Source organism: Solea solea, chromosome 10 (genome assembly GCF_958295425.1).
Source record: "Solea solea chromosome 10, fSolSol10.1, whole genome shotgun sequence".
Classification (NCBI taxonomy): Eukaryota; Metazoa; Chordata; class Actinopteri; order Pleuronectiformes; family Soleidae; genus Solea; species Solea solea.
The window spans coordinates 16053447-16080506 of NC_081143.1; the positions used below are offsets into that span (position 1 = coordinate 16053447).

A 27060-nucleotide genomic window follows, 5' to 3' on the forward strand; every position below is an offset into this window, starting at 1 on the left:
TCCCATGCAATGGTACAGTTCTTGTCCCTACTTCCACCGTCGCCTCTGTGAGGTTCTATCCACCACTGCCCCAAATCAGACTTGTGTTTGTTCTGCTAGGTCTGCTAAACAAACCGATCTTACTTGTCCTGGAGCTGTGGACACACACCTTACCGGCTTTAGCTACCGCCGCTAGAGGAGACATAAAAAAAAAAAACTTGAATTGCACCGTTTAGATCGCGACGACCGCTCACTGCGACCGCTTGGCGTCTGTAGACCAACCCCAGCCGCCACCGACGGTTGACGTACGTTAATGGAGGATCGTGTGAACGAAAGGAGGCGGAGCTTGTCTGTGAGCAAAACGGTCGGTTGAGTCCGCGACCGCACAACTACACAGTTGTTGTTCGCGCACAGCTCAGTAGTTTTCCCGGTGAATGTTCAAACTGATGGACTCGATGCCACATTAATACCTCACACTAACCGCAACGGTTGTACAGACAGAGTTCCGGAACTGTCGGAAAGCGGTGGGAGGAGGAGACAATCGGCTACAGAGACTGGAAATCGCGGGAACAACGCTTGGCGACGAGAAGAGGCGGTGAGTCAAGGTATTGCAGCTAGCATGTTAGTCAAGTAGCTCTCCTGGTCTGATTAGTTAAACCTTGGCTCATAAATATAATCATCTAACTATGAAGCTTTTCCCCCACATTGTTTATGCCCTCTTACATGTTACTCTTAGCCCTACATCGCATTGAAAATATAGTTTGTGAAAGGGGTCTCGCGAGTTACACTGTTGTGAAAGAGTCCTTTATGCTAATCGCATATGACTTTTGATTGATTTTATGTTGGCAAGTGCAGTATTTTTTGTTCGTTACACAGGTACAACTTTCTTGTTTTTTTTAAGTTTAAAAAGTCAAAAAAACAGCTCCGCTCATAGTACTGTGTTATGTTTTTCCTCAAGTTTTTGTTGATTGCTTGTACACAAAATAAAAAAGGCTTTCCGCTAGCTAGTCTGATGTAATGCTGTTTTCCAATTGCATCGGAACTCAGAATTGTACACACTGTGTTCCAGTTGAGAAGTTGGAAACACAAACGTATGAGCTAGCCATTGCTAGCTATTGTTAGCAATACCAGTGGTTAACAACGTTGTAAATGGTATTTTGCACACACAACTCACGAATTAAAACTAAACAGCACTAATTTTATCACTTAATTAATATAAAACAAAAATGACAGAAGTGCAAGCCTTAAGGAAGACATGGAGCATGTGCCCAAAGCTAATGGGATTAAAGGTTAGGTTAGCGAGACGGGGCGGGGCTATGACATAATTTCCCTAAAGTTGTGAATTGCTAGCACAAGAAAATGCAAGGCTGTCATTTTGAGATTTTTTTCACTCTGGGACCTGTCTTTAAGACTTTGAGTTCTCCCGGAACAGTGGTTTAATGTGGATAAAAAGACAATATGATATTAAGATTATGTGGATATTCCTAAACGCAGTCCTGTGGGTAGAGACCCAGCCTTAAAAAGTGCACAAACAGCCATCTTATATTGCTGCTAGAACCAGCAGAAGGCAAATCCAGTACACTGCAGAGGTGGCAAGTATCACAAAGGGGAAGGCAAATGTTGAGTAGAAGTGTATTATCCATACTGAGATATTAAAATGCAAGTATTGTTAAAATGGCTTTGCTACTGTAATGATTGCTTGGTAGAGCTTTAAGAAAGACCTTTTGGCTTATTTTAAACATTTCTATTATGTAATACAAAATAACCAAGTAAATAGCACACAATTCACATATTAATTGCCAAGAATACACAAAATATGACACTAAAAAGGAACCTCCTACTGCATTTAGTACATGGTGCAGTTAAATCCCCCTCTTGGTCTAAAGTGGTACAGCCCAGTAATTTTCCATGCCACACTGTCCTGGATGTGGGTGTGGCTTAATGTCAATGGTAATAATAAAGTGGAGTACTTTTTCTCTTGACCCGAACAAGAGGAAAACAAACTCACTTTTTTTTTAATTTAGGCAAAGTGATATACAGATAACTGACAGATTTAACATATATATTTTAAACCTGAGAGGGACATTCAGCCACAATGTGGGACTCAGTTAGGACATCCACCCACTGTATCATCATATTCATAATGTTTAAAAAAAATAAAATAAATGTTACATAGCAAGGTTTCATATTTGCTTGTATCTCTAAGAGAATAGTCCAGCCCTCTTCAAGTTTCACCTCCCCCACATTACCCAGTGGCAGGGCTCACATGGTCTGTTTTTTTTGCCTAGGAAGAAGCAGCCTTTAGAGGCTCCACCTACATTTTTCCAACAGCCTTTCAAGCTAGCATCTAATATGAATACATGCTAATAATAACTGATGAAAAATTGCTGTTGATCATACACCCATTACAAATTACTAAGCTAGTTCTTACAATGGACAGAAAGATTTGCATTTTTGTAAGTCAGTTGGCCCATGACCCACATAGATTAATGGAAATAAATATTAAGCATGTGTATGGTTACTTATGGAAGCTAGTAATTAATTCAACCTAGTGAATTATATGCTGCTTGTGCCCTCAAATTGTTTCTTAAGCATTATTAAAAAGGGTGTACAATACATTTAATTTCAACACAATTGTATTTCAATCATATAGACACATGATACATGGTAGACTAAAGTTATCTTTACAGATATTCTTTTTGATGGATGAGAAACCAGACATTTCACGAAAGAGGTTTACAGTTCACTCGCATGCAGGAAGAAGTGAATAAACTCTACATATACTGTAGGTATCAAGGCTCATCCAGTACCATTACTAATTCCGTTGTGTTATGCGATGTAACCAATTATGTTTTTGGTCAGCATGGATGTATCATTGTATATCACATATCAACTTTAACACAGCTCTTATTTTTATGCCCTACAGCTTAGAGCAAAGTAAAACATGCAAAACATGCATGTTACTTTGTATTTCTGATTTATTTTTTTGAATCAAAATCTCAAGCTTAATTTTTAAAATCTTTGCAGATATAATATATCATAAAAGAGTCAGTTCATAATCTTTTTCTTTAGTTTCAAACATTTTCAAGGCATTCAGAGTCATAACTAGCTTCAGCCAGTTACAGCTGGTTTCTTTGCATCATGCTGAAATGAAAATGATGGTGTTGGTTCAGTCTTACAATGGCTGTTTTTGTTTTTCATCATTTATATTTCTAAATTGATCATTAGAAAGATTCTAAACATAGTATGTCGCATCCCATACATAAGCCATAAATTAGTCAGGCTCACACATTTGATGTGTCTTTTTGGGTGCCTTATTACACTGGTTTTATCCTGATTTGAGATTTAAGAGACATTAATGTTTACAACATGTATATGAACACATCATTGGTAATGAATGTATGTAGTATGAAGTTAATTTTATATTTGTTATTACAATTATATATATATAACAATGTTATTACCTCTAAAGGAAACGAGGCGATGGGACAAGAGCAAATATAAATATTCAGGTTTGCATGAATACATCTGAAGATTTCCTATCACTCTCATTTTCTCGGAAATACTGGTTCTGTTTTGGTTTCAAAACTATGGGGCAGCGCTTTAGTCTGAGCGGGCAGTACTGAGGCCTTTGGAAACAATGATGAACCTTCCCGATTGGTTCTTATTCACCACAATTTGAATATAGCCTGTGAATTACCAGGCTATGGTCAGCTGACAGCAAACAATGACAACCAACCCACAGTGCTGCCTCAGATGGCATGTGTCTATGTGCAACCAGGATGTATGTTCTACATTGTCATTGAAGGAAAGAAGGGGCAGCCCGTGGCCAAGTGGAAAGGGAACTTGGCTTGTAACTGGAGGGTCACCGGTTCAAGTCCCCACCAGGTCAAAAGGGCTGGGGTACCCGTGTCCAATGGCTGCAAGTGATGCATCTTAACTTTCTGATGCTGTCAACATTATCTCGATAATGTTATATCTGTCATGATCTCGATGGGTAAAAAAATGTCTGTGAGTTTTGTCAACATTTGCGTTGTTGATAAGAAAACCGCAGTGTGTAAGCCATGTTATGCAAGTGTAGCATAGCACAGGACATCCAAATGCATCATAAGGACATAAATGTAACTATGAAAAAACTCCATTAACACAGGTAACTCTTCCGTCCTCATTCGGAGCAAAACTTCCACAAAATTCAGCACGTGCTACATCGATAACTCGCGCTTTAGGGTTGTTTGTAGCATCAGCAGGCGACCTTATTCAGTGGTGGAAAACCCTGTATTTAAGCATTTAATTAGCATACTGGAACCACACTATGAAATGCAAGGAGGTTGTATCTTGCTCCAAAGGTGTTGCCTTCCATGTATGTTAATGTCAAAGAAAATTTATTGGAGGTCTGAGCAGTGCAGATTTAGTGGCCTGTCCAGTTCACCAACGGCTGATGGTGCCTAACATGCACTGCTCTGACAAGTCCCTCATAACTTCTACAACCTGGAGCATGGGTGTGTTGCCTTGATGTACTCATCCACATCTCATCCAAATCCACCAATGAGGTGAGGAGTGGGAGAACTGGGAGGAGAACTGCTAGAGAACGAGGACTCATGTCATGTTGGCCTAGATTGGCCATCGACACAATGACGTTGAGGTAAATGCGTCCCTTCTGAATTATTTGCGTCAGACGCAGGACGCATGGCTACCAACATCACTAATAGTGAATGTTTCATAGGGACTGAGTCACGTTATCGTAAGCTCCCCTGTGATGTACACAATGATGGAAGCAATGAACGCAAAGTACAGACAAAAGACTCTGTCCGTCTCCGTCTTTTGCGGGGAGTATAAATGGACTTTAACAGCCACTATTATACAATCACACTGAAGTAGAAGACATTAGCGAGGGAGGACAGTGGGAGTAAAAAAGGACTCATGACACGCCACTACAGATAGATGGGGATGAGCCGTGGTTTAGACTTATCGCTCCCTTGTTGGTGCACAGGCTGCGTCCCCAGCCTCATGGCATGATGTCAGCAAATCACTGTGAGTCGCACCCAGTTTGATACCCTCCTTGGCAGCAGCTGCACTGTAGGACTGCCTTATGAGCTATTATTTAATATCGTGTTGTTGTGAGTGGGCTTATTATCGCGTGATACTGTGTAGGCATGAGTTATTGTTTCAGGTAACGCCCACGTCTTTCTGGGGTGCTATCTGTCTCAATGACTCCCCATCGAGTGTTCATCCAAGGTTGTGTGCATGTATATGTACAAAGCAGCTTTATGTCAGTGTATTAGTATTAGAATTAGTGTATAAAAGATATGTTCCCACAGTTTGCACCACAGAGACTAGACTTGGGACATAGATGCTGCAGACTTCTATTCAACAGGACTACTTAAGGTTGGTTTGTATGCAGCTGCAGACTCCCCGAGGGTCTGGGTCTGCAGCTGGCTGTACCTGTGATGGATATTTTTTGTTAAGTTGACAGGGGCACTTGACAATATGGAAGGATTTTAGCCCAGACTGTTGATGAAAGCAGTGGTCACTTTGATCACATGGCATGCTGATTAAATAACCTGCTGGATTGGGGGACCACCAAAACGTGATCCCACTATGGCAATTAGAATGTACTCAGATGAGTCAGAGAGTGAATTGTGGTTCCTCATTAAGGTGCCTTAACCAGGGTTTTCTGTGGAGCTGTGGCCGTCTCCCAAGCGAAAAATTGGGTTCAGACCCCTGGTCCTCTAGTCTAAATGCTAATATTTCCCTAGGCCTTGGCAAGACAGGAGACCCCAAAATTTCTTATTAGGTCCAGCCTTGTTCCATTTCTGGTTCCTGTCCACATGACCATTGGCTTGTCAACTGTGGTTGGAAGCCAATGGTCTACCTTGTGTGTCTCTTTTTGATCAGAATCCATATCTCTGCGCCATGAAGAAAGTAATGAAAACATGCTAATAACATGCAAATATGGTTCCCTTTCTTGTGTATGACATGGCCTGTTACCAAATAGGTTATGAATATGGGGGTGTGCTTGATTGAATGCTTTAATCATTGACCTGACCTGATTGACCTGACCGAAGAAGTGGTTTCTTCCACTTCCCATACAACTAGCATTTGAGTATTAAACTGGATGTTGGCTGCGGAGAATGGTATGGATGTTGCTGTCGCATTGAAGGAATTTTCCCTGTGAGGAGTTAGAGCAGCTTTATAGCCTGGTATGGGGTGTTATTTCACACACACACCCCACAATTGTGCATATTCTTGCGGAAGACTTGAGAGCAACCCTGGTTGTCATTAGCCACATGAATCTTATTTGCTGCTGTTGCATCACTGCTTACGTTAAGGACTGTTGCTCTCCAATAAATGCCACAGTGGCACCCTCTGTCCATCCACCATCTCTAATGTCACCTACATTAGTCGGTACGTTAATGTGACATTAGAAAAAGTGTTTTTTTTAGTTAGTTCCCCATCAAATCCATCAAAGTTCTCCTGACCTTGAACTTTGATCCCTCTGTCCCCTCTTTACTTTGGCTGGCTGCATCCTCAAGTTGCTTGTTTGCTAGTGATTTGGCCAGGTTATATTTTCCAGGTGTTACAGATGGTTATATGTTACTCTTCATAGTATTTATAAGTGATTTTTGCAGCCAAACCTTTTCTTAAGTGGAGTGGATCTCTGCACTCCTGGCTGTGTATGTACTATCTCCACATGCACTCTTCACAGGTCTGCAGTGACACTCTCCTCCCCCATCCACACACCATGCTTCCGTGTATATGGCTTGCAGGTCTGAGTTATACCTAGGGATGGGAATTGAGAACCGGTTCTTCTTCAGAACCGGTGCGCAGTCAATCGATTCCTCAGAACCTCTAATATGCCTGCTTAATGATTCCGCTTATCGGTTCCACTCGTTGTAAATGCGTCATGACGTCACACGTGCTGCGTTGTTCGGTTTCAGAACGCAGCAAACATGGCGCAGAGGCAGAATCGCTCTGTGTGTGGTTATATTTCTCGTGAAAAGACGACAAGATGGTCATTTGCAACACTTGTAAAGTTTCCATTTCGTCCAAAATGCAGAAACATTTGGCCACACAGCATGCAATCTATTTACCGGACTGCTGTGTGTTTGATACACTGCTACTTAGCGAGTCAAGCAGTAGCAGAGCTAACAGGACGCCCTCTGTTATTAATGCCGAAGGTAACTTATAACTCTCCAGGCAGGACAGGCCCTGTCTACTTAGTTAGAACCATGTCATTGCGTAAACTTTTACTATACGAACAATCTCAATTGTCATTGTCTATCAAATTTAGATGATGATGGCCAGAGTCTGGCTGCAGCAAGTTGCTCTCGTGCACCTCTAGGTATTCCTTTCACAGAGGCAGGGAAGAATAAAATGACCGAGGTGAGGATAAACGAATGTCACCGAGCAGTCTGGGTTTTTAGTTCATGGCACATAATGACAGTTGGGCTTTAAAAGCTAAACATTTATTTTTTTGTCTGGACCAATTAATGTGAAAATCAGATAGTACAGAGAGTTAATACAAACAAACAAATGTGTACCTATTCCCTCACCCAATGAGAAGCGATAAGGAATCGGATCGATAAGCAATATCGATAATGGAATCGGAATTGTTAAATTCTTATTAATTCCCATCCCTGGTTATACCTACTCTGAGTTTTGCCTTCTTCAATGTGTTTGAATTATTTATTAAAATATTTATGTAGAGGATGGTAGCCAAGAGAATATCAGAGATGAACATTTAAATTAGTATTCACAAAGTGTTGTAGATTACATAAATCCAAATCGGATACAGAAATGTGTTACCTTGCAGATCCAAAGAAAGGGGCAGGCTAAGACAGCTTTGTACATGTTAAAAGAGATTCTTTCTACTCTTACTGCATAGCAGCAAACAGCAGCAGAGGAGTAGGCCATTTTGTGCTGTAGCGTTGCAAACAATTCATGAGAGGGAAATGGGTGGGGGCAGGGAAAGTGCAGGGAAGGCTAGCTTGCTGGCTTATTGCTGAAGTTAGATACATTTTAGTTGTTTGTAATGACAAATTGTGTAAGTCAACAGTGTGCATTATGCACATAGCCACTTTCTGCTGGTGTCCAACTGTGTGTTTTAGGCAGAGAGGGTGAAAAAAGCTAATAGCATTAGATTTACTATTCCTTCAAGAAACTAAACTATTGTTCTGTAGTCTGAGAAATGTACCACTTTTTGTCAATGTCAAATCATTGATGGGTTATTACCACAGGGATATAAATGAAATGTTATCCAGTAACTTGAGGAGCCCGAGCTGCTTTCAAAACCAGGGTTGGAATATCTGCCAATTTAGGAAAACAAGATAAAAAACACACACACACACATAAAACAATTCTGTTAAACGCATTTAGTTTTAGTTTTACATTTCTAGCTACAAAGCTTGACTTATTTATGGAGCTTTGAATTAGTCTTCCTTATCTGTAGCTCTCTCCCTTGTTGGTGAGAACACCCCTCTGCTGCAATGGTTCAGTCCATTGTTGGCTCTCGAGTCTGATCTCGAACAGACTGCTGGTATGGGGGAGGGGATGTTTTTGCTCTGTGTCAGACTGAGACCGTGACTTTCCGTGTGGTGCTAGCTATAGCTCATGCAATACCTTCCATGATCATGTTTGCCTGAAAACAAGAGCAAATGCATAAAGATATGTGAAATTAAATAAAGATGGTTTTAGAGGACCAGGGTTGATTAATTTTTCACATGGTATTTTTTTTTTTATCACTGTGTTGATCTGCATGTATTATTATTTACAGCTTATTGAAGCCATGAAATGAGCCTCCAACAGCAATGTATGACTTAAAGATTGTTCTTCCTTTTGATGGAAAAAACAGACAAACAAACAAAAAAAACACAATGCATGAGGAGTGCTACTTTGGTGTGGTAAATAATGTCCCCCTGGTGCTCTTCAGTTAGGGATCCAAAAAATCTAAGTCTTATATCTTATGTTCTTGTTTTATATTCACATGTAAACTCCTGGTTTCACTCGACCCCACCCCTCCCTGTTTTTTTTCCCTTTTTTCCTTCTACCCAGCCTTTGCTAGGCTCCTCTTTTCTGCACTGAGAAAAAAACCCGAGTCACGGGTACAGTGTCTAGGCATTGGTTGGCTTAGAAGCACTGCTTGCTGACTATTACTGGCCAGTAAATATGGTTTTAGATGAACTTTGACTGTGCCTTTTGGCATTGTTTAAAAATAGTAAGAATAGACTACAACATTAAAATAGGTAAATGGACACTGTTGCACAAATTAAGTCAGGATTACCAATCGGGTTTCTATGTTCAAAATTAATATACAAACAGCCTTTTGGCAACTAATATCAAGAACTTTATGTATGTTTCAGTAATTCACAGTCAAAATAGAGAAAGGCTCAGATTGGTTGTAACAATCACAAGTCAAGTCAACAACTTGCTGTAGCAGAATTGTGCAAAATTTGGGATTGCTTCCATGAGCTGAATATTCTGATAAGTCCATGCACCTAAATTAACAAGTATCTTTGTCAGGATAATTCTGGGATGGGAGTTATTTTCTGTGATGTGGAAGCTGCTCTAATAGTTAAAATGCTGCACTACCCATGACAGGCACTAAAGGCTCAGTGTCGCTGCGAACAACAGACCATGAACTCAAAATGGTGGCCATTTTGAGTTCAGTGAATCCAGATGCAGCCAGTGAGGGTGGGGTTGAGGAAAGACTGCGCACTGTGCGCAGTAATGTTGGAATGCAGGCTCTGCTCCTACAGGCTGGCTTTTTTTCTGCTGTGTTTAGCCTCCATAGAAAATGTCCAAAGTTGGAGAACTGACTTTTTAGTGGGTGATAATAACTAACAAACACCTACAGCATACTCTTTTACTGACAGCTAAGTGACAATGTTTGGCATATAGGTTGAAACACATCACATACCCTGGAAGAGAAAATGCTAATTAAATGGTTACTTTGATGTACTCCCCTAAAACGGAAGTACAAAAAAAGGAGTACAAACTCTTAATTTCTTGCAATATTAAGGACTTTTTAAAAATGTTGTAACATAGTTCAGGTTTTAATTGAACAGTGAACACAAAAGAATTAAGCAGGGGCAACAAAAGTGAAACTCTACACCAGGACAGGTGGTAACAATAACATCCAGTGATAACATTATTAAATCAAAAGTGCTGGTTTAGTAGTAAGTTATTAAGGTTAGTAGTAAGGTTTCTCTAAATTCACGCACAACTGAGGAGCTTCCTGCAGACACACTATACCTATTTTTTTCTAAGTAGGCGGAGTTTGTAATAAGATCTGCTCCTGCCTGTGTTCAGCATGCTTCTAGCAGCAGTGCTGGTGGCCATTTTGTGTTTCTGCAGTAGCAGAATGGGGGGGATGGGCAGAGTACACAGCAAGATTTTATTTATTCTCACAACAAGACTTTTGATGAAGACAGGTAATATATTAATTGGTGTTAACTTACACTCTCAGTTATCTGCCACTTAAACAGTCTCAACTAGGATAATCACGCAAACCACCATATATAGCTGTTCTGTATAGAATATATATAAATGTGAACACCTGTAAAGAAATTAACAATGTAATATTTATTTTTTTTAAAGTACAAGAGGTTGTTCTTTGTTCCTCCTGGGTAAAGAAACCACCCCTCTTTTGGAATGGTTCAGTCTGTGAGGACAGCAGCCCTCCCTGTTGAGGGAGAGGCTGGCTGGATCGAGGCTGCTTACTGTGTCAAGCTGTGCTCTAATTTCTTGCTTTGCGCAGCTAGCATAGGACTGAGTCTTCAAAGTTTTGCTCTATGCCTCTAAATACAAAGCAAGCCTGTAGTATATAATGGTTGTCATGAATAAGTAGTTCTATTTTTGTTTTTAAGTAAAGGTCTAATTTGTCATCATTGCGTTTTTTGTGCGATGACACGGAAAATAATTTCTTACTTTTTTGCCAAAAGTGTAACAGTATTTGACTGTTAAATTACTTAAAAACATTGTCCTTTGTGTCTTTTGTTTTTAGTGCCCAATGTTACCCCCCCATATCAGAATGGTTCAGTCCATGCTTGACTAGGAGAGGCTGTTCCAGAGTGAAAGAGAGTGACTTTGTGTGTGTGTGTGTGCGGATGTCTGTGACAGAGGGAGAGTGTGAGCGGGAGAGGAAGATGGGGGAGGGTGCGTGCAGCAGCATACAGTGGGTGTGCATTTCAGCGCTAACTGTGCGCCACTAGCTAGGCCTTGACTAAAGGGCATGTTTTGCTCTATTGTCTTTTTAAACTGGTTTATTTGATTTCTCTTTTACCGGTTCTTATATATCATTTATATATGCATATATAATTCATGCAGACCATGAAAAAAAGCTCTGGATTTTTTGTAATGGCCTCATTTATACTGCCTTTTCATTTGAAAATGATGTTGTCAGATTTGTTTATAGCTTTTTATATTTACAGCTGCACACATTTTTGTGAGCAATTGACTACAAGATGTATTTCTCACAAGGCATGGTAACTAGCCTTTCTCAGTCAAGGGTTTGTTTTCCTAATATACCATAATATGAGAGATCATATTACACCCTCATGGTCTGTGTGGTCGTCTGTATTCCACACTGGTCTAGCCATTCGAGGTATAACTCAGGTGGGTCACTGGCAGCGAGTGCTCATCTTATTGAGTTCTTCAGGTGATCTTGTGTGCGATCAAACCTGTCAATTATTTTGCCAAAAGGGCAAGAGGAGGCAGTAACATTTACAATGAAAAATGTTTATTTGCTTATTTATTTAAATTAGTTTGTGGTGAATCTTTATACAGAGAAAGGCCACTTACTTTGCTGTGTTACAGTGTTGTCCTTGACCTTGTTTATTTATTCTATTTGCTTATTTGCTTAGGTTGAATTTCAGAAATTACAACCCCCCTCTACCCTTTACCAAATGGTTTAGTCTGCGGTTGCTGTAGCTCTCTATACTGTGGACTACTTTGTGCTAGAGTTGGGGGATGGGTGTTGCTAGGCAACAGCCTGTGCAGTGTACTTTCCCCTCTGTTTGTGCGCTGCTAGCTAGGGTTGATATTGACAATCAGCACAGAGTACGTAAAAATGTTTTAGACTGAAGGATTAACTCATTTATTTGTCAAACCTGCAAATACATCTTGCACTTGTTAACTGATAACTGATAACTTGGGGCAAAAAAAAGAAATTATGTTTTATATCATGCACTACAGCACACTGCTCTGACAGGGATTATGTTTTATTTTTTAAAGGCTTTTTATTAATCACTCATTGTAGACACAGGTGGGCCACACACCCTGTGTAAAACATACCTCTGCAGGGAACAAGATGGACTAGTCCTATTTGAGCCCCTCCCCCTTTTCTTTTATATTCTCCTGCTGGCCATTCAGATGGTCCCGGCTCCCACAATCATCATGAAACACATGGAAGGCCTCAAACCCACACAGACTTCTAAAGGTCAAACTTTTCTTTCTTTAAAGCATGTTTAACATTTCTCTCTATGTTAAACCTGTTTCTATTGTGGGAGGGGGATTGCAGCTGCACACTTTTCTTAAGGTTAGCTGTTGATATTTGCAGAGAGTGCTATGCTAGATTTATAAGGCAGAGTTTTGGCTTGTTTTTTTTCTTTTGCTTCATTTCTTTCTGAAAAGACAATCATTTCAGATGTTCCATGGATCTCCTTGACAGATCAACAATGTCCCTGGTGGTAGTCACATTGGGCTCCGTAACTTGCTTCATAAACCGAGTCTTGCATGTTCTGTGTTTATACAGGTGTGTGAGGTGGTGACTGTATTAACTGCAGTGTCAGTCTATTTGATATTGTATGGTATTTGCCCTGTATGAAGATTTTACTAAAACCGCACTACAGGTATAAGGTCTCTCCCTTGCCTGCACTCGTAAAGGTGGATTTTAACAGGGTGCAATAGGAGTTATGTGTTGGTGTTGTGTGTATAAAATCAATGTTTTGTGAAGTGTTGATGTATTGTAGAGGTGGCAAATTATTCAGGCTTCATTTTCGGAGTTCCAAGAAGGTGTGGACCCGCCTTCATTTTTCAGCCGCATGCAGGAGGGTCCTGAACACATAGGTGTTGCCCTCACCTCTTGGGTCTTTTTGTCCTCTAGGCCACAGCTGAGAAACAGCAGCAAGTTGATTCATTTGCAATTCTTGGCAGTGATTCAATGCTACCTGCGCTAAATGTGCTTGCTTACCTGCAGTGGCGGCTCTTGAAATTTGAGACCTCCCAGATCTGGAGGATGGATGAATTTCGCAGCCTAAGTTCTGCCTATCATTGGTTCTCGTCCAATTTTCCCAACCACTTACTATCACTATGTTGAGGAGAACACTTAGGCCATATCCACACGGAACCTGAACGAAATGTAAACGATAAATTTCTTTGTCGTTTTGAAAACGTTTCCCCATGGCACTGTTTCAGGAAATGTCTCTATGCACACAAAACAGCTCAAAACGCTGTAGTACATATGCCAGGCCTGTAAGTGGAGCTGTCACACTACACCAAAAACAGAAGAATGATGTTAAGAACATAAAGAAAGAAAATCAAATGGACCAACTTGGCTGCAACTTTTTATAAAAAAACAAATATAGCGACTTTCTGGCATTCCGAGGAGGAAATGGCCAGTTCAGTCGCACGAGTGAGCTTCATTTAGCTGTATTTAATGTGAGCGGTCTGTAGGCGCAGAGAGGGAGAGAGAGGCACTGTGAGCACACATACAGCACAGAGTCACAGACGAGAACGAGCAGTAGATGTGTAGTACAGCCGACCGTGTGTGGAACAATCCCTATTCCGTATTGTTCTTTGAAGTAATGATAGTGTTTTCTCCTCTCCTTATTTTACGATGTAGTTTGTCTGTTCATCTTCAACACTTGTTTTTTTTTTTCACCCCCCTGTGTCTGAAATCGCTGACAACAGGATGTGTTCCAGCGTGATCTAGCATATTTTTAAGCTGCTTTTAGTTACTTTTCATTGACAGTAGTTGGCAACACTGCCAAATGATCTCCAAACACAAGAGAAGGAAGGTGACACCAAAGGTAGGGACAGTGTATACCGGCGCAAGAGAGTGGTGGGTCTATGACATCATCATTTTCCCAAAGTAGCGTATTTGTTGTCTACACGAAAACACAAGGGTGTTATGAGATTTTCCCACCCTGGGACCCGTTTTCAAAGAAATACCATTTCAGGTCTCCCAAACCGCTGTTTCCGTGTGAACAGTTCCTTTAGGTTGTAGTGATGAATGCTATGTGTCCTGTGATTCGTCTGAATGAGAGTTATACCAGTGTTGAACTCCTCCAGAGTTCACTTACAAGGAGCCCCAGACCACACTTCAGATCAAGACAACCTGAATCATTTTTTTGGTTGGCATCAAAGGTCTTGGACTGCGGAAGCCGGTTTATGTACTTGATGCAAGGGCCTTCTTTTATGGAGGCTGCCGCCATGTTCTTACCGCAGAACAAACTGTGAAACCAGAATCATGTTCTGGAGCAGAAGCTTACAACAAAGAATGTCATTGTTTCTGGTATGTGAAGGCCACCTCAGTTCCCTGACATGCTTGGTAAAGAGAGGGATACGCGGTGGAGTCTTTGTGGATGTGTTTGTTTTAATCGGCAGTCTCACCACTAGATGTCACTAACTCTTGTGCACTGGATTTTAAAACCGCCGTCTTCTGCTGGTCTGACTGATGCTCCTCTCTAGTTAGTTGGCAGTAGGCAGCTGTGTCTTAAGGACATTTGTAACCTTTGACCAGCCATTGGTGAAAGTAGTTAAATCTGAGTCGCTGTTGCAAAGTTCTGAAACACAAAAAAAGGTTTATCATGAAAAGTAATAGAAAAAAAACAGTTTACTGTTTAGATGCACATGTGCCCACACTGTTTGCTAGGTTATTATCAAAGACACAATTTGACTGAAAAGACACGATCAAGTCAAGCTGATTTTCAAATAAATTCTTAATGGATGCTGGAACTTAAATTAGCCCTCCACTCTTTGTACTGATAACCCAAATAAAACCGGTGATGCTGCAATAATGAATTTTACAGAAGTTGTATTTGGGAAGTATAGAGGAAGACAAACAGTTGGCCAGTTATCCATTATTTTCAATTAGCACACACAGTATATCTGCTGCTATAGTGACTTCATCATTTGTGTTCTTCTATTAATGATAAGTGTAGCATTTGTTGACTTACTCCAAGGTCTCTTCTCAGAACTGTGGGTCTCGGAACTGTTTTCTGCATTTCTCTAAGTCATGTTCAGTGAAGAACCCACCCTGCTTCTAATCATTGGCTTAACAGTGGAAACTTGATTCATAGTTCTTTGCTTCCCACATGTTTCATTGTTTTATAGTTGATTTACAATTGAAATTAAACCATAGGATGTGGATTAATACCAGATTAATAGTCACTTGTATTAAAAGACCTAATGGGTTGGACAGATGTAAAAGAAAAACTTATGTGTCATTTTGAATGTTTCCAATGGCTTATTTAACTTTATCCCTACACTAATTAAATGTATCTAATTTACATTTTTGTTAAATTATGTAGTTAGGTGAAGCTTAAGAGTCAACAGAAAATTCTTATGGAGTAGTGTGATTCTGCATCCTGAGATATCTGAGAGGCTTGCTCTGCTAGCTACAGAGAGCTCAGCCTGGCAGCAAAGAGCAGAGCTGACGGCCATTTTGTGGTTCTGCACTGAATCTAGGCGCACGAAATGAGGCTGCAGGATGGGGGAGGGGTATATTTTGTTCTGCGCAGTGTGCAATAACATTGGAATGTGGAGTGAACAAGAAATCGTACTCGCTATGTTCACTGCTCCTAACTTGTTGTTTATGCTGAGTTTTTCCATCATGCTTTTTTGTGAATAAATGCTGATCTTTTCAGTAAGGAATTTCAGGTCCTTGCAGGGATCACACTTGCTGATTCGAGAGCAGAGTAGGAAGGGCTCACAGTGTTTGCGCCAGCATTTCAGTGTGCTGCACAGCTTTTCACTGTGGAGTGTTCTGAGTGAACGTTGCACTACTTTCAAAATAGGCTTCATGTCTTCAGTTGCAAACTTCACATGGCCAAATTAGAAACTGTCGGAGTTTGACAAATCTTCAGAAGACTGTTGACCACAGTCTTGCAGGTGAACAATTCAGTAACAGTAAAGCTAACTAAGTGTAAAACCATAGCAGATTTTACAGATAACTTGAATAATAGCCGACTGTGTTTATATGTTCTGTTCTGCTCCATTTGAATTTGTCTGCCTTTTGTTATTACAGTAGTGGACTATTAATAGACAGATGATGGCGGAAATGCAGTCAACATGTTGTGTAGGAAAAACAAACTCAAACTGTGCAATTGTGGGCTTTCGTTTACTAAAATAGAGGTGAAATGATTTGTATGAAATCCCCTTTTCTGTTCATCTTTGCCTTTGCTTTGGGTGAAATGCTATGTCTGATTGGGTTCCCTTAGTTTGCTAGAAGGTAGCTGATTAGACACCTGCTAACATTTTCATTAAGATTTAATCTTTAATAAGTCATAATTTGCAGTTACAATACATTCAAATGTGTTGAGTAAAATCACTGATAGATCTTGCACTTAAAGATTTACAATAATGCAGACAATATCACTAAAATTACACAAAACAAAACTACCATAATTCACATTGGAGAACCATGAAAGTACTAAAAAGATGTGTCCAGATTGAAGCATAATTTGATGTAATTCTAAAGTCTAAATAAAGAATTGAAGAAAATAATATGCATGTATTTATTGTATTGTCATCAACATAATCGCACTACCAGTTCAAAATAAAGTTGCTGTGACCCCATAAATGTCTTTCTGTTTCGTGAAGGGCTCAGTTATAGCTCAAGGAATGAGGATACGCCTAATAAATGAGAGTAGCTAAATTTAGGCTAATGCTTTGAATTACAGGGTCTAAGGATTTAGCACATGGTAGATCCTGAAGTCCTGCTGAGGAAGTACAATACACCATTATAATACAAAATTTCACTGAACTTATCTCTTTCTCCCCCAGGTTGCTGAAGAACTGTCCTATCAATCTATGACTGTGGTCCTTTCAGCTTGAAGGTGAGTTTTTCATACATATTTTAATTATTTGATGTACTGCGACTGCATGTTCCTTCACATCATGGCACGTATCTTGATTGCTACTGAATGTTAAATGAGAATTTTGTTGCAGCTTAGCTTAGTCTCCTGTAGCACACAGCTTGTCGTTCTAACTTTCTAATTCTAGTTGGACTCCTATGATTAAAACAAGTCATCTCTATCATTGATTAAGGAATTAAGTGTGAAATTAATATTGATGAAATAAATCCATATAATTTAAGACAACAAGCCTTATCACTGCAGTTTTTGCAACAACCAGAACTATGTACGGGAATTCTTTCACGTTTTCCATAACCCCTACCCCGCTGACAACACAGCCTCATTTGTCCATCCTGATTGGCTGAGGATTTAACCAATAGGAAAGTGGGGGGATGGGAGGAAGGTTGGGTTGCTGCTGTTAACTTCAGTGTCTCTTCAGTTCTCTGTTAAACATGAAATCCACAAGTTTATCAGACAGTTAAGGCAAGGGGGATTTATCAGAGCAGTCCCAGCTTCTCAGACTGACATGAAAAAGGGTTTTCTCTGAGCTGCACTTTGACTTTTGTCACTGTACAGTTCCAGCAGTGTGTGTTCAGGCACTTAAGGTTTGCCTTATTTTTACGTCAAAGATCAGTAAAATTTGTGGTAAAGGCCAGAGGCTCTACAGGCACCGATCAGTTTGGTATGCAGACGTTTGAGAAAGAAGAACCTTCTAGAAATCAAGAACATCACAGGGCTCTACAGTGACCTCTTGTGTTTTCAATGAAACTCTGCAGCCATTTCTGTACTAAGCACTGCGTCAAATCCAGGAAAGACTCATAAGTGGAAGACACTGTGCTGTGTACTCTTGCAGGTCTCATTATGATGTTTTACATCTTTTCCAGACACGTCTAACCTTTTGATTGATATAATCTCGCATTGTCACTTCACAGGCAGCAATGGAAGTTGTTGTGACAGAGGAGAAGAAAAAAATATTCCGTGCCAGGAAAACCATGAAGATGAGTGATCGACAGCAACTGGAAAGTCTTCACAGCACTTTGTTGACCGCAACTCCAGGTTTGTCCAATCCATCGTCGCCACCTTTAATGAATGGAACGCACAAAGATGACGGACAAAAAGTGGGAGACAAAGACCAAAACAACATCTCGGACTCAAACTCCCCCCATTCTACATCACCCGTCTCTCCTGCTCCTTTCTTGTCCTTGCGTCTATCACCTTCCCCTTCCTCCTCACAAAGTCCAAAAGCAAAGGAGGAAACTCCCACTTCTCCTACATCACCATTCCATTCTATAAACTTTGAGCTGAAAAAGATGGTGGAGGAAGAGAAGGAGAAGAAAGGTTCTCTCTCGCCCTCAATAAATGACCCTGTTTCACCACCACCAACAGAATCTAAGGGAAACCAGGAAAAAGACACTGAAATGATTCCAGAGGTCGACAGCAAAGAGGTTAGTTTTTAAAGCCATTTAAGATAAATTGTTGTTATTTTCTTAAAATATTAAAAGATGCAGTATCACTGACCTGGGTTTACAAGCGGTTTAAAGTGGTTGAAAGTTGTTGTTTTTTTTTTTTACAATAATTTGCCATTTATACTCTTCCTCAGGAGGATCAGACGGCAGCAAAAGACCAAGGTGGGGATTTGGCAAAGGCACCTGTTGTAGCTCTGGTTCCACATTCGCCTGTGCAACCTCCAGAAGCTGACTGCACAGAACCAATGGATACAGATAATGACACTACAAAGGCCACAGACCCTGAGGCCGCGATGGCCGCAATTAAAGATGACCACCCTCCTTCGCCTAAATCTATAACTTCCAATTCCTCTGGTTCTTGTCCTTCCTTACCTCGTTCAGCGTCCTCCTCTGGCCCAGATCCAAAACAGCTAGAAGAAGAATCGAAAAAGCCGGATGTAAAGGCTGAACAGGATGATAAGGAAGATGTGAAAAAAGGACCTGGACCTATCAGTGAGGGCAAGATGGAGGAGGTCTCAGTAAAAATAGAAACCAAAGAGGAAAAAAAGGATTTGGGGAACACTAGAAAACCATCTCGGCCATCATCAACCCCACCATCTAATACAGGTATGAGAGTCACTGTGTCATGAAACATGGACACTTCCAAACAAAATATTATAATATATATATTTATTGTTTTATGCAACTTTGTTCGTATCCTTCAATTAAACCTACTCCATCAAAGGCTATGGAAACTGTTGCAGGCTATATATCATGTTAACAGAGAAAAAGCCCAGAGGAAAAGTCAGCGAATTGCAAATCTGTTGAGTTTGAGAGATGGATTTAATGGGCAGATTCAGACCCCTGTATTGGTCAAGCTTTAAATCCACTGCAGAAACTCCTCTGCTGCTGTTTTCACATTGAGTTCCACTAAAATATGTGAGGAATTAAGCTCATCTTTTATGTTTAATTGATCATGTGGCAAGGATAATAGTAATAATAGAGATGTATTATACATTGCACAGTGCTTTGATACACTTAATCTCTTAGAGAAAGTACTTCCTCATTTATCAACATCCCTTAATGCGATATAGTTTTGCATTGCATCCTTGCTACTGTAAAAAATATGAAACTCCGTAGACATGCCATATTATGCCATAAAGGAATCAAGTCAACGATGTTTGTATGATCTTAAGATTAAGGCATCGAGTGTGTAATAAGCAGGTTGTTGTTGTTGTTCACCAAGCAGTGCAGGAGGAGAAGGGCTCAACATCTGGACTGAAACGCACTTTATCAGAGGGCACCGAAAAAGAACAATCCGTGAAAAGAGAGGGGAAGAGGCCCAAGATGGAGCGAGGGGAGTTGGAGGCAAAATTGGAATTTAAAATTACTGCGAAAGGTGGCAGTAACCACAAACTTGAAAAGGTTTGTGTGTAACCATCTTGATTTCCATAATTCATTGAACTGTGCCATTTTGGCAGTGGACATTGAAAAACATTGTTCCATAATTGAGCTTTTTCTTTCCCATCCTTTACCTGATTTGCTTACTCAGATTGTGCAGCAGCTTGTGGAGAAACACTTGAGGGTCTTGGAGATGACCGTTTTTGACAAAGGTTTCCAGGAACTCAAGGACAGAGTAGACAAGATCGAATGTACCACCAAACACCAAACTGCCATTAACTCACTTCAAGTAAGTCGATGGCATCATTGTAAACCTAAGCACAGTTTTTATAATGAGAACACATTAACCATTGTAAAATGCCTTTTTACCTTTAAGTTGTGTGTGGTTTGGGACCCATGAAAATCAATTCCTTGCATCAAATCTTAAGTCCTCCTTTCTCTCTGCTGTTTTAGGCCAAAATTTCCCGTTTAGCAAAAAAGTTTGGTGAAGCAAATCAGGCATCAGAGAACAAAAGGAAACAGGAGGTAAGATTTTATACTTTGGTTCCTAAAAGTTTTTCTAACTGGTATGCCAGTTATATTCTCGCTCTTGAATATAATGTTTAATTTCCACAGGCACTTGCCGCCGCAGCTGCAGCTGCTGCTGCTGCTGCTGCTGCTGCTGCTACTGCAGCTACTGCAGCTACTTCAGCTCCTTCTGCTGCAACGGTTTCATCTGTTGTCAAGAGTGTAGTTGCTGCAAACAACCTCCAAGCTCATCGGTAAGTGTCAAGTCTACACCATGACTTTCTTCTCTAATTCCCTGTTAACTATGTACTTATTACTTGGAAAACAAATGGTAAGATTTTCTCTTTTTTCTTTTTATCACTTCACTGCATATCACGTTTGCAGATCATTTGTGAAAAATATGAGTTTAAAAAAATCTCCGCATGTATTTAAACATGTTATATTTGAATACAGCAGTGTGTGCTCTTTGGTGTGAATATGATTTGGCTTTTGTATGAACGTGACAATACCGGACTGAAGCCAGAACTACACACTGAGACGTTCACAGTTTGACTAGTTGACATTGTCCCAGGTTGCTATCTGTAATCACGAGAGGCTGAATTTAAAACTAATAGATAGAATAAAGAATCCTTACATCCTCCAAATCCATACCACTTTGGAAACCAAGATTTCATGTCACACGTTCGGTTTTTCGGGGTCAGCTCGTCTAAACTCTAAACTTCACATTTCTTAATACTGGTTTGGAATAAACAAACACTTGTCCCAGTCTGTGTTTTGCGCCTGCAAAAGTAGCCACGCGACGGTCCAGGTCCTGAGTCTTGTGACGTTCTACAATGCCTGTGCGTGTCCTCAGGCAGTGCAGAGTGTAGTTAAAACTGCACTTCTCCTTCCAACAGCGTGCTCCGTCGGCAGACAGTAGAACCAAAGCCTGAGATGCCCAGAGAACGAGTGGTGTCCTCTGTTGGTAAGATGTCTGCACTGTCTGTGGTGAAGGTGAAGGTGAAGGAGGAAGAGGAAACGAGAATGGAAGAGGACAATGTCATGTCCCGACATATGACAATGGCAAAAAAGCTGTCAGACTACAGTGAGGGAAAGTGCAGAGCAGACGTTTCCCTCCGCACCATCACTACCCAGTTGGAGAAACTGCTGTACTACAACTGCAAAAGAAGTTCAGGAAAACCCCGGCCCGACCGCTATGCATCATACATATTCCGCTCCTTAGTCCCATACAACGTCTACTGTGACTGGGTTGCTAAGGTTAACTATAACGGATTATTGAGGAAGGACGCGCTGCCCAAAAATGTAAGGAGGACTATGAGGATGTATATTGAGCGTCGATTTCCTGTGCTGTCCTGTGACGACTGGAGAGAAATCCGCGATGTTGTCAATGAAATACTCCGAGTGAAGAGGAAGCCAGAGTTCTTTCAAGAATGTAATAGGGCATCTGAAAGAGCCTATATTTGCTAACAGCATCGCCTCTGAATATCACTCATGCCGTTGGAAAACACTATGGACAATTGCAGCGGCCTTAAAGTTGTAGATGATTTTGACCTCGAGCAACAATGTGCAGGCCTCGTTACTGAGACGTATGGCTTTGGACCCTGCGGACCATGCAGTGTTGAAGACAGTGATGGTCTGTGAGAACAAACTGTGTTACATTGCTGTGTGCAGTAGGGATGTAACAATATACCATAATATTGTAGTAACAAGTCCACAGTATGATATTTGTTGCAATATCGCAGTATCTAAAGTACAACATTTATTGTGATACGAATATACAGCTCATGGCGTCGACTGGTCTTGCTCTCTGTAACTTCAGCTTTGGTTAGGCTTAGGGCTTTGTAGTTAACTGATAATAGTAAGTGATGTGTGTAAATACAACCGGCAACTACTCTCCTTGGGCTAAGCCTAGCAAACCCATGGCCAACAAACCAAACTGGCTGAAACCAAACTACCGTTTTTCCCACAAACGCCTGTTTCTTGATATGGTCTGCAATGGTATTGAGACACTTTTGATTTAGCTATATTGGGAAATTCTCTGTTCTGTTACATCCCTAGTGTGCACGCAGGTGTCACGTTTCGAGGATCTTTCCAGCGCTAATGTCCATTTTCATTTCGACAAATATTGCTATAAAGCACTCTGCTGTACTTTGCTTTACTTATGACATGTTATGATTACTCACAAAGGAAAAGTGCAAAATGAAAGCCACCAATCGTCTCATCGGTTTGCACTTTCCTGGGTCTGAGATTACTTGTTGAATATTTGGTTGGATCGGCTGGACAGTGACTCTTATCTTAAATAGATTTTTTTTTTCTCCCAGTTAAAAATCCCAGCACTTTTTTCTTGAAGCCCTTACTGTACTGGGAGGAAAGGCATGAAAATAAACTGGCCTTACTGCATCAATGTGAAACACATTAAAATGACTTGGAGACATGTAGCTACAAATGTTGTGACTGATATCTGATTCATAATGCCTCTGTCTGATCCGCTATGTTGATGACTTGTGATGACACTTTTGGATATTTCGTTGATCCTATAATCGTTAATTGTGCGTCTGCTCCACTGTTATTTGTGCTGCTACCTGTCTTGGCCAGGATGCTCTTGTTAAAGGGATTTTCAAACCCAGTTAGACTTTTCCTGGATAAATAAAGGTTAAATACACACAAAAATACAGTTGTGCCTTTTTTGAGCTTTTTGCTTTTAGCTACAACAACAGAAGCATACTGGGACAATTCATGTGTCACTGAATCTATCACAGCGTTTTGACTTCTTATCGTTAGCAAAATCCTAATTTCAGATTGAAAATGAAGTGAGCCCTTGGATACGTACAGAAAACGTCAGTGTATTAACATTATGCTTGAAAAGGTTCAATTCTGTCCTCAAAGATGACTGTATGAAATGCAATAATAAAAGTGTCTTTACCTCACCACAGTCCCTCCCCTCCCTGTCATGGTCATACACAGCCTAAAGTGTGAACAAATCTAAGCATAAGCAATCTTTCTAAACAGGCCACTCCGGACGTCTATGGAAATTAAGCAGACTCCAACAACTCTTTCTTCCTCCAACACAGTTGGTGAGTAGAAGAATTTCTCTTTTTTATGCCAGATGAAATGTTGAAGGGTCTGATGGGAGTGCAAGAAGTCAATTCTGATTTGTATCTGAATGCAATGTATTACATTTGTTTACCCATACTTGAGTTGGTGGCTTGAGTCCCAAATCTGTGGATAAAATAGTCCCTGTCACTTTTTACACCACGTTTGAGTTGTAGTTTAAAAAACATATTATGCAGTTGAAATTTCCTTTTTTTTTTTTTTAATTGTGTGACAAATTCCTTCATTTGGCAGGTTTGCAGAGTGAAGGAATACACAATCCCATGAATTTCACTTTGCTTATTTTCCACAGTAAATCAAGCCTCTGTCGCAGTTTCAGTCCCGACATCCACCTCAACAACCCTGGTTCACCAGACCCCCATTCTCCAGCTGATCGCCTCCACCTCTAATACTACCACCAACTTGGCCACTGGTATCACTACACAGAGTCCCACAGGCACACTCCTCCTGAAGACGACCTCTGGGAGCAGCATGATGACTGGCCAGCCGTTGCTCATCCAACTGCCCCTGTCGGTGACCAATGGCCAGGCAGGAACGCTGGTCAACATCCCCGTCTCCTCTCTGTCTGCAGCCTCCTCACTCAACAAGGCGAAAACCACTGCAACCACTACTACTTTTATTCTCAAATCTGCTGTTGCCACTACCACAGCACCAGTCTCTGTCACAACTGCTGCTTCTGTCCCAGCTATCCAAGCCTCCACTGGCCAAATGTCTCCTGCCCAGATCTCTCTTGCTCGGGCAGTGTACCATGGAGGTGCTGGGGCAATAACTACTCCTAATGCTGGAGTATCCATCACCACAGCCAAGACGCCAGCTCAGACCGTCTCTGTAGCTGGAGCTATGTCATCGGTCTCCTCCCCAGCAACATCAGGGCCAGCAGCTACAGGCTCCACTGCTCCAGGACCCCCACAAGGAATGTCTCTCACATCAAAGACAGGTGGGGGTTGTTGTGATTAAAAGGGCAGCCATGTTAAATGGTGTTAGAAATGTAATCTCTGTATTTCTACCATCCACTTATTTTATCTGTTTTTATTGGATTACTCCATAGCTGAATTTCTTCTAATCAGCCTTTCCTCCATTTTTTCTTAAGACAACCAAGTTACTGGGGCTGCTTTGTCCAAAGCCCCCACCATACGACCCAAAGGCTCTGTTATTGATCTCACAGAGGATGATGATGATGTACAAGGTAAGGCTGAAGCTAACTTCAGATTCAGTCAATAAATTCTAAAGCATGTTTGAGTCTAATGATGTTGTGCTTTTGTCCCCCAGTGACAGGAGTGAAAAGTGCCACTGTCGCAGCTCCCTCACCAACTCAACGTGTTCACCCGGTTGTTGGCATTCTCAACAGTAAGTTAACCACATTAACACTAGAACTACCAAGGGGGCTCATTTTGACCGTTTATGACTTTTTCTTTTTTTTTTACTTTGTTGAAATGTAACATATGCCCCAGACTTTTCCTAAATATGTGTATTTGGACTTGACAAGCTTTTGGTCAGCTGACTGGGACTGCCCATTTTCTAAAGAGACCTTGTCCCGCAGCAGATTTCAGGAAATAATGCAGTTTCTGCGCTTTGATAAAAAAGAGCTATGTTTTCCGACCACATGAGCGCAGAAGCCCGAAACGTCATGGTGCGCAAGCCCAGACAGGCCTGGCTGAGATGTGGAAGAGAAGGCAGTGCCAAGTCTGCAAAAACTGCAAACAAAATAAAACAAAGGACACTTGTAATAAATGTCACAGGGTAGTGTTTGGAAGTTGCACATGGAAGGTAGAAGTCACATGTGTTGACTGTGAGTAGGTGTCGCAACAGCGCCAGTGTCATATAGAGTTCCTGATAGTTCAAGTATGGACAACAGCCATAGATGTTTATGAAAGGCTTTGTCATGCATAACTGTATTAAGGTCAAAGAAACAATTAATTTCCATTGAGTTATAAATGAAAGTTTAAAAAAAAAAAAAATTATCTGTAATTTCAACAGCAGCTTCAATTTCTGTTTGAGTTCACATTGTGTTTCCTCATATTTACTATCACTTTCATTCACATTAAATATCTATTTATTTTCACTTTGCTATGGTCTTCCTAGTAGGGTCGTCATTCCCGGTAATTCGAGTGTTAAATTGTGATGATTCGTGCACACATGTAAACCAATACTGTGCTTTCCATCTTGGCCGCTCATGCTACTTCTCATGTTGTTGAACTTTCGATGTCTGCTCTGTCTTCAGGTGGAGCAAGGTCCTCCCCTCAAGGCAATCAAAATGCTACCAGCACTCCTCTGTTGACAGTTCACCACCGCCCCCCACTGGTGAGAAATGCAACATGCACATTTTATATTTTGCATACCAGAATGGAAGTCTATTTCTCAGTTTAATACATTCTCAGTTGAAATAGGTCTACCCCGTATAAGTAATACCTGCATGGCCATAGTTTTATAAAGCAATTATTTTTTCTAAAGGATACATTTTTTCTCTCTTACAGGACTCTCCTTTGAAATCACGCACTGTAACTAGTACGACACCGACCCGGGGCTCCGGCATTACTCTCCCCCCTCTCCCTGCGGCACCGGCAGCGCCCCGCTTGCCCCCCGAGGCCGAACGGACCTCGCCTCCTCAGCAGCCACAGCTGAAGCTGGTGCCAAGTCAGACGGGTATAGTTCTGTCCTGGTGTGTGTCAGAGCATGATCGCACCTGTGCAGCTGTAGACAGTTACCACCTCTATGCCTACCATCAAGACAACTCTAACACCAATACAGCACAGCAGCACTGGAAGAAGATCGGCGAGGTGAAGGCCCTCCCTTTGCCTATGGCCTGTACACTGACCCAGTTTCAGTCTGGCTCCACATATCATTTCGCCGTTAGAGCCAAAGACATCTATGGGCGCTTTGGCATCTTCTGTGAACCTCAGTGCACAAATGTCATCCATCCCAGCTCAAGTTGAACAGTTTAGAAATGAAACCATTGTTTCACATTTGAAAGTTCATGGCTTTCTTTGCTCCTTTACTGTTCATCGAACACTTGCAGTATCTGTAAATATCTGGACGTAACAGCTGGAATCTGACTGACTTGGGGAAAATGGTTAGTTTTGTCTGGTTAATGTATGTAATTGTATTTTTTGTGACTCATGCGGTTGTACATGGTTGAATTACTTTGCCACTCTACCAGTTCAGATATTTATGTTGACTCCTGTTACTCTTACCTGTGTATCTTTTCCTTTACCGGAGAGGAGACGACAGGTTTGTTCTGTGTAAACTCGAGACTTGCAACGAAATGTAGAAATGTGTGGTAGAAACTCAATGACAACTTTTGTAACATTTTGTCTGGCAACCAGACTTTGACAAACACAATAAAAGGTTTTATTAAAGGTTTATTTTATCTGTTGTTGTTTGACCAGCTCCAATTTTTACTGCACTTTGAACACAGACATGTGTTTTATTACCCTTACACGATGATCCAGATAGTTTTTGCTGATAAATCTCACAGCTAAACCTGGCAGCCGATGATGCAACACAGACCTCTGAACATTAACAAGTGTAGGTCTTCCAAACAG

At 41.0% G+C, this 27060-nt stretch overlaps 1 protein-coding gene across 5 annotated transcripts; it reads left to right on the forward strand.

Moving 5' to 3' along the window:
- On the forward strand, positions 1-26878 carry atf7ip (activating transcription factor 7 interacting protein). Of its 5 annotated transcripts, XM_058640259.1 has the most exons (15): positions 1-574; positions 16984-17036; positions 17987-18110; positions 18441-18499; positions 18655-19126; positions 19746-19924; positions 20052-20189; positions 20354-20425; positions 20516-20661; positions 23417-23481; positions 23811-24455; positions 24609-24704; positions 24788-24865; positions 25740-25819; positions 25993-26878. In XM_058640259.1, exons 3-15 carry the CDS (start codon positions 17993-17995, stop codon positions 26449-26451), a joined length of 2607 nt encoding a protein of 868 aa, XP_058496242.1. In that variant the 5' UTR covers positions 1-574; positions 16984-17036; positions 17987-17992; the 3' UTR covers positions 26452-26878. The 5 variants fall into 5 exon arrangements, with proteins under 5 accessions (XP_058496242.1, XP_058496238.1, XP_058496237.1 ...); XM_058640255.1 differs by having other exon boundaries at positions 2-584; positions 17987-18499; XM_058640254.1 differs by having other exon boundaries at positions 2-574; positions 17987-18499.
- The last annotated feature ends 182 nt before the right edge of the window (positions 26879-27060 follow it).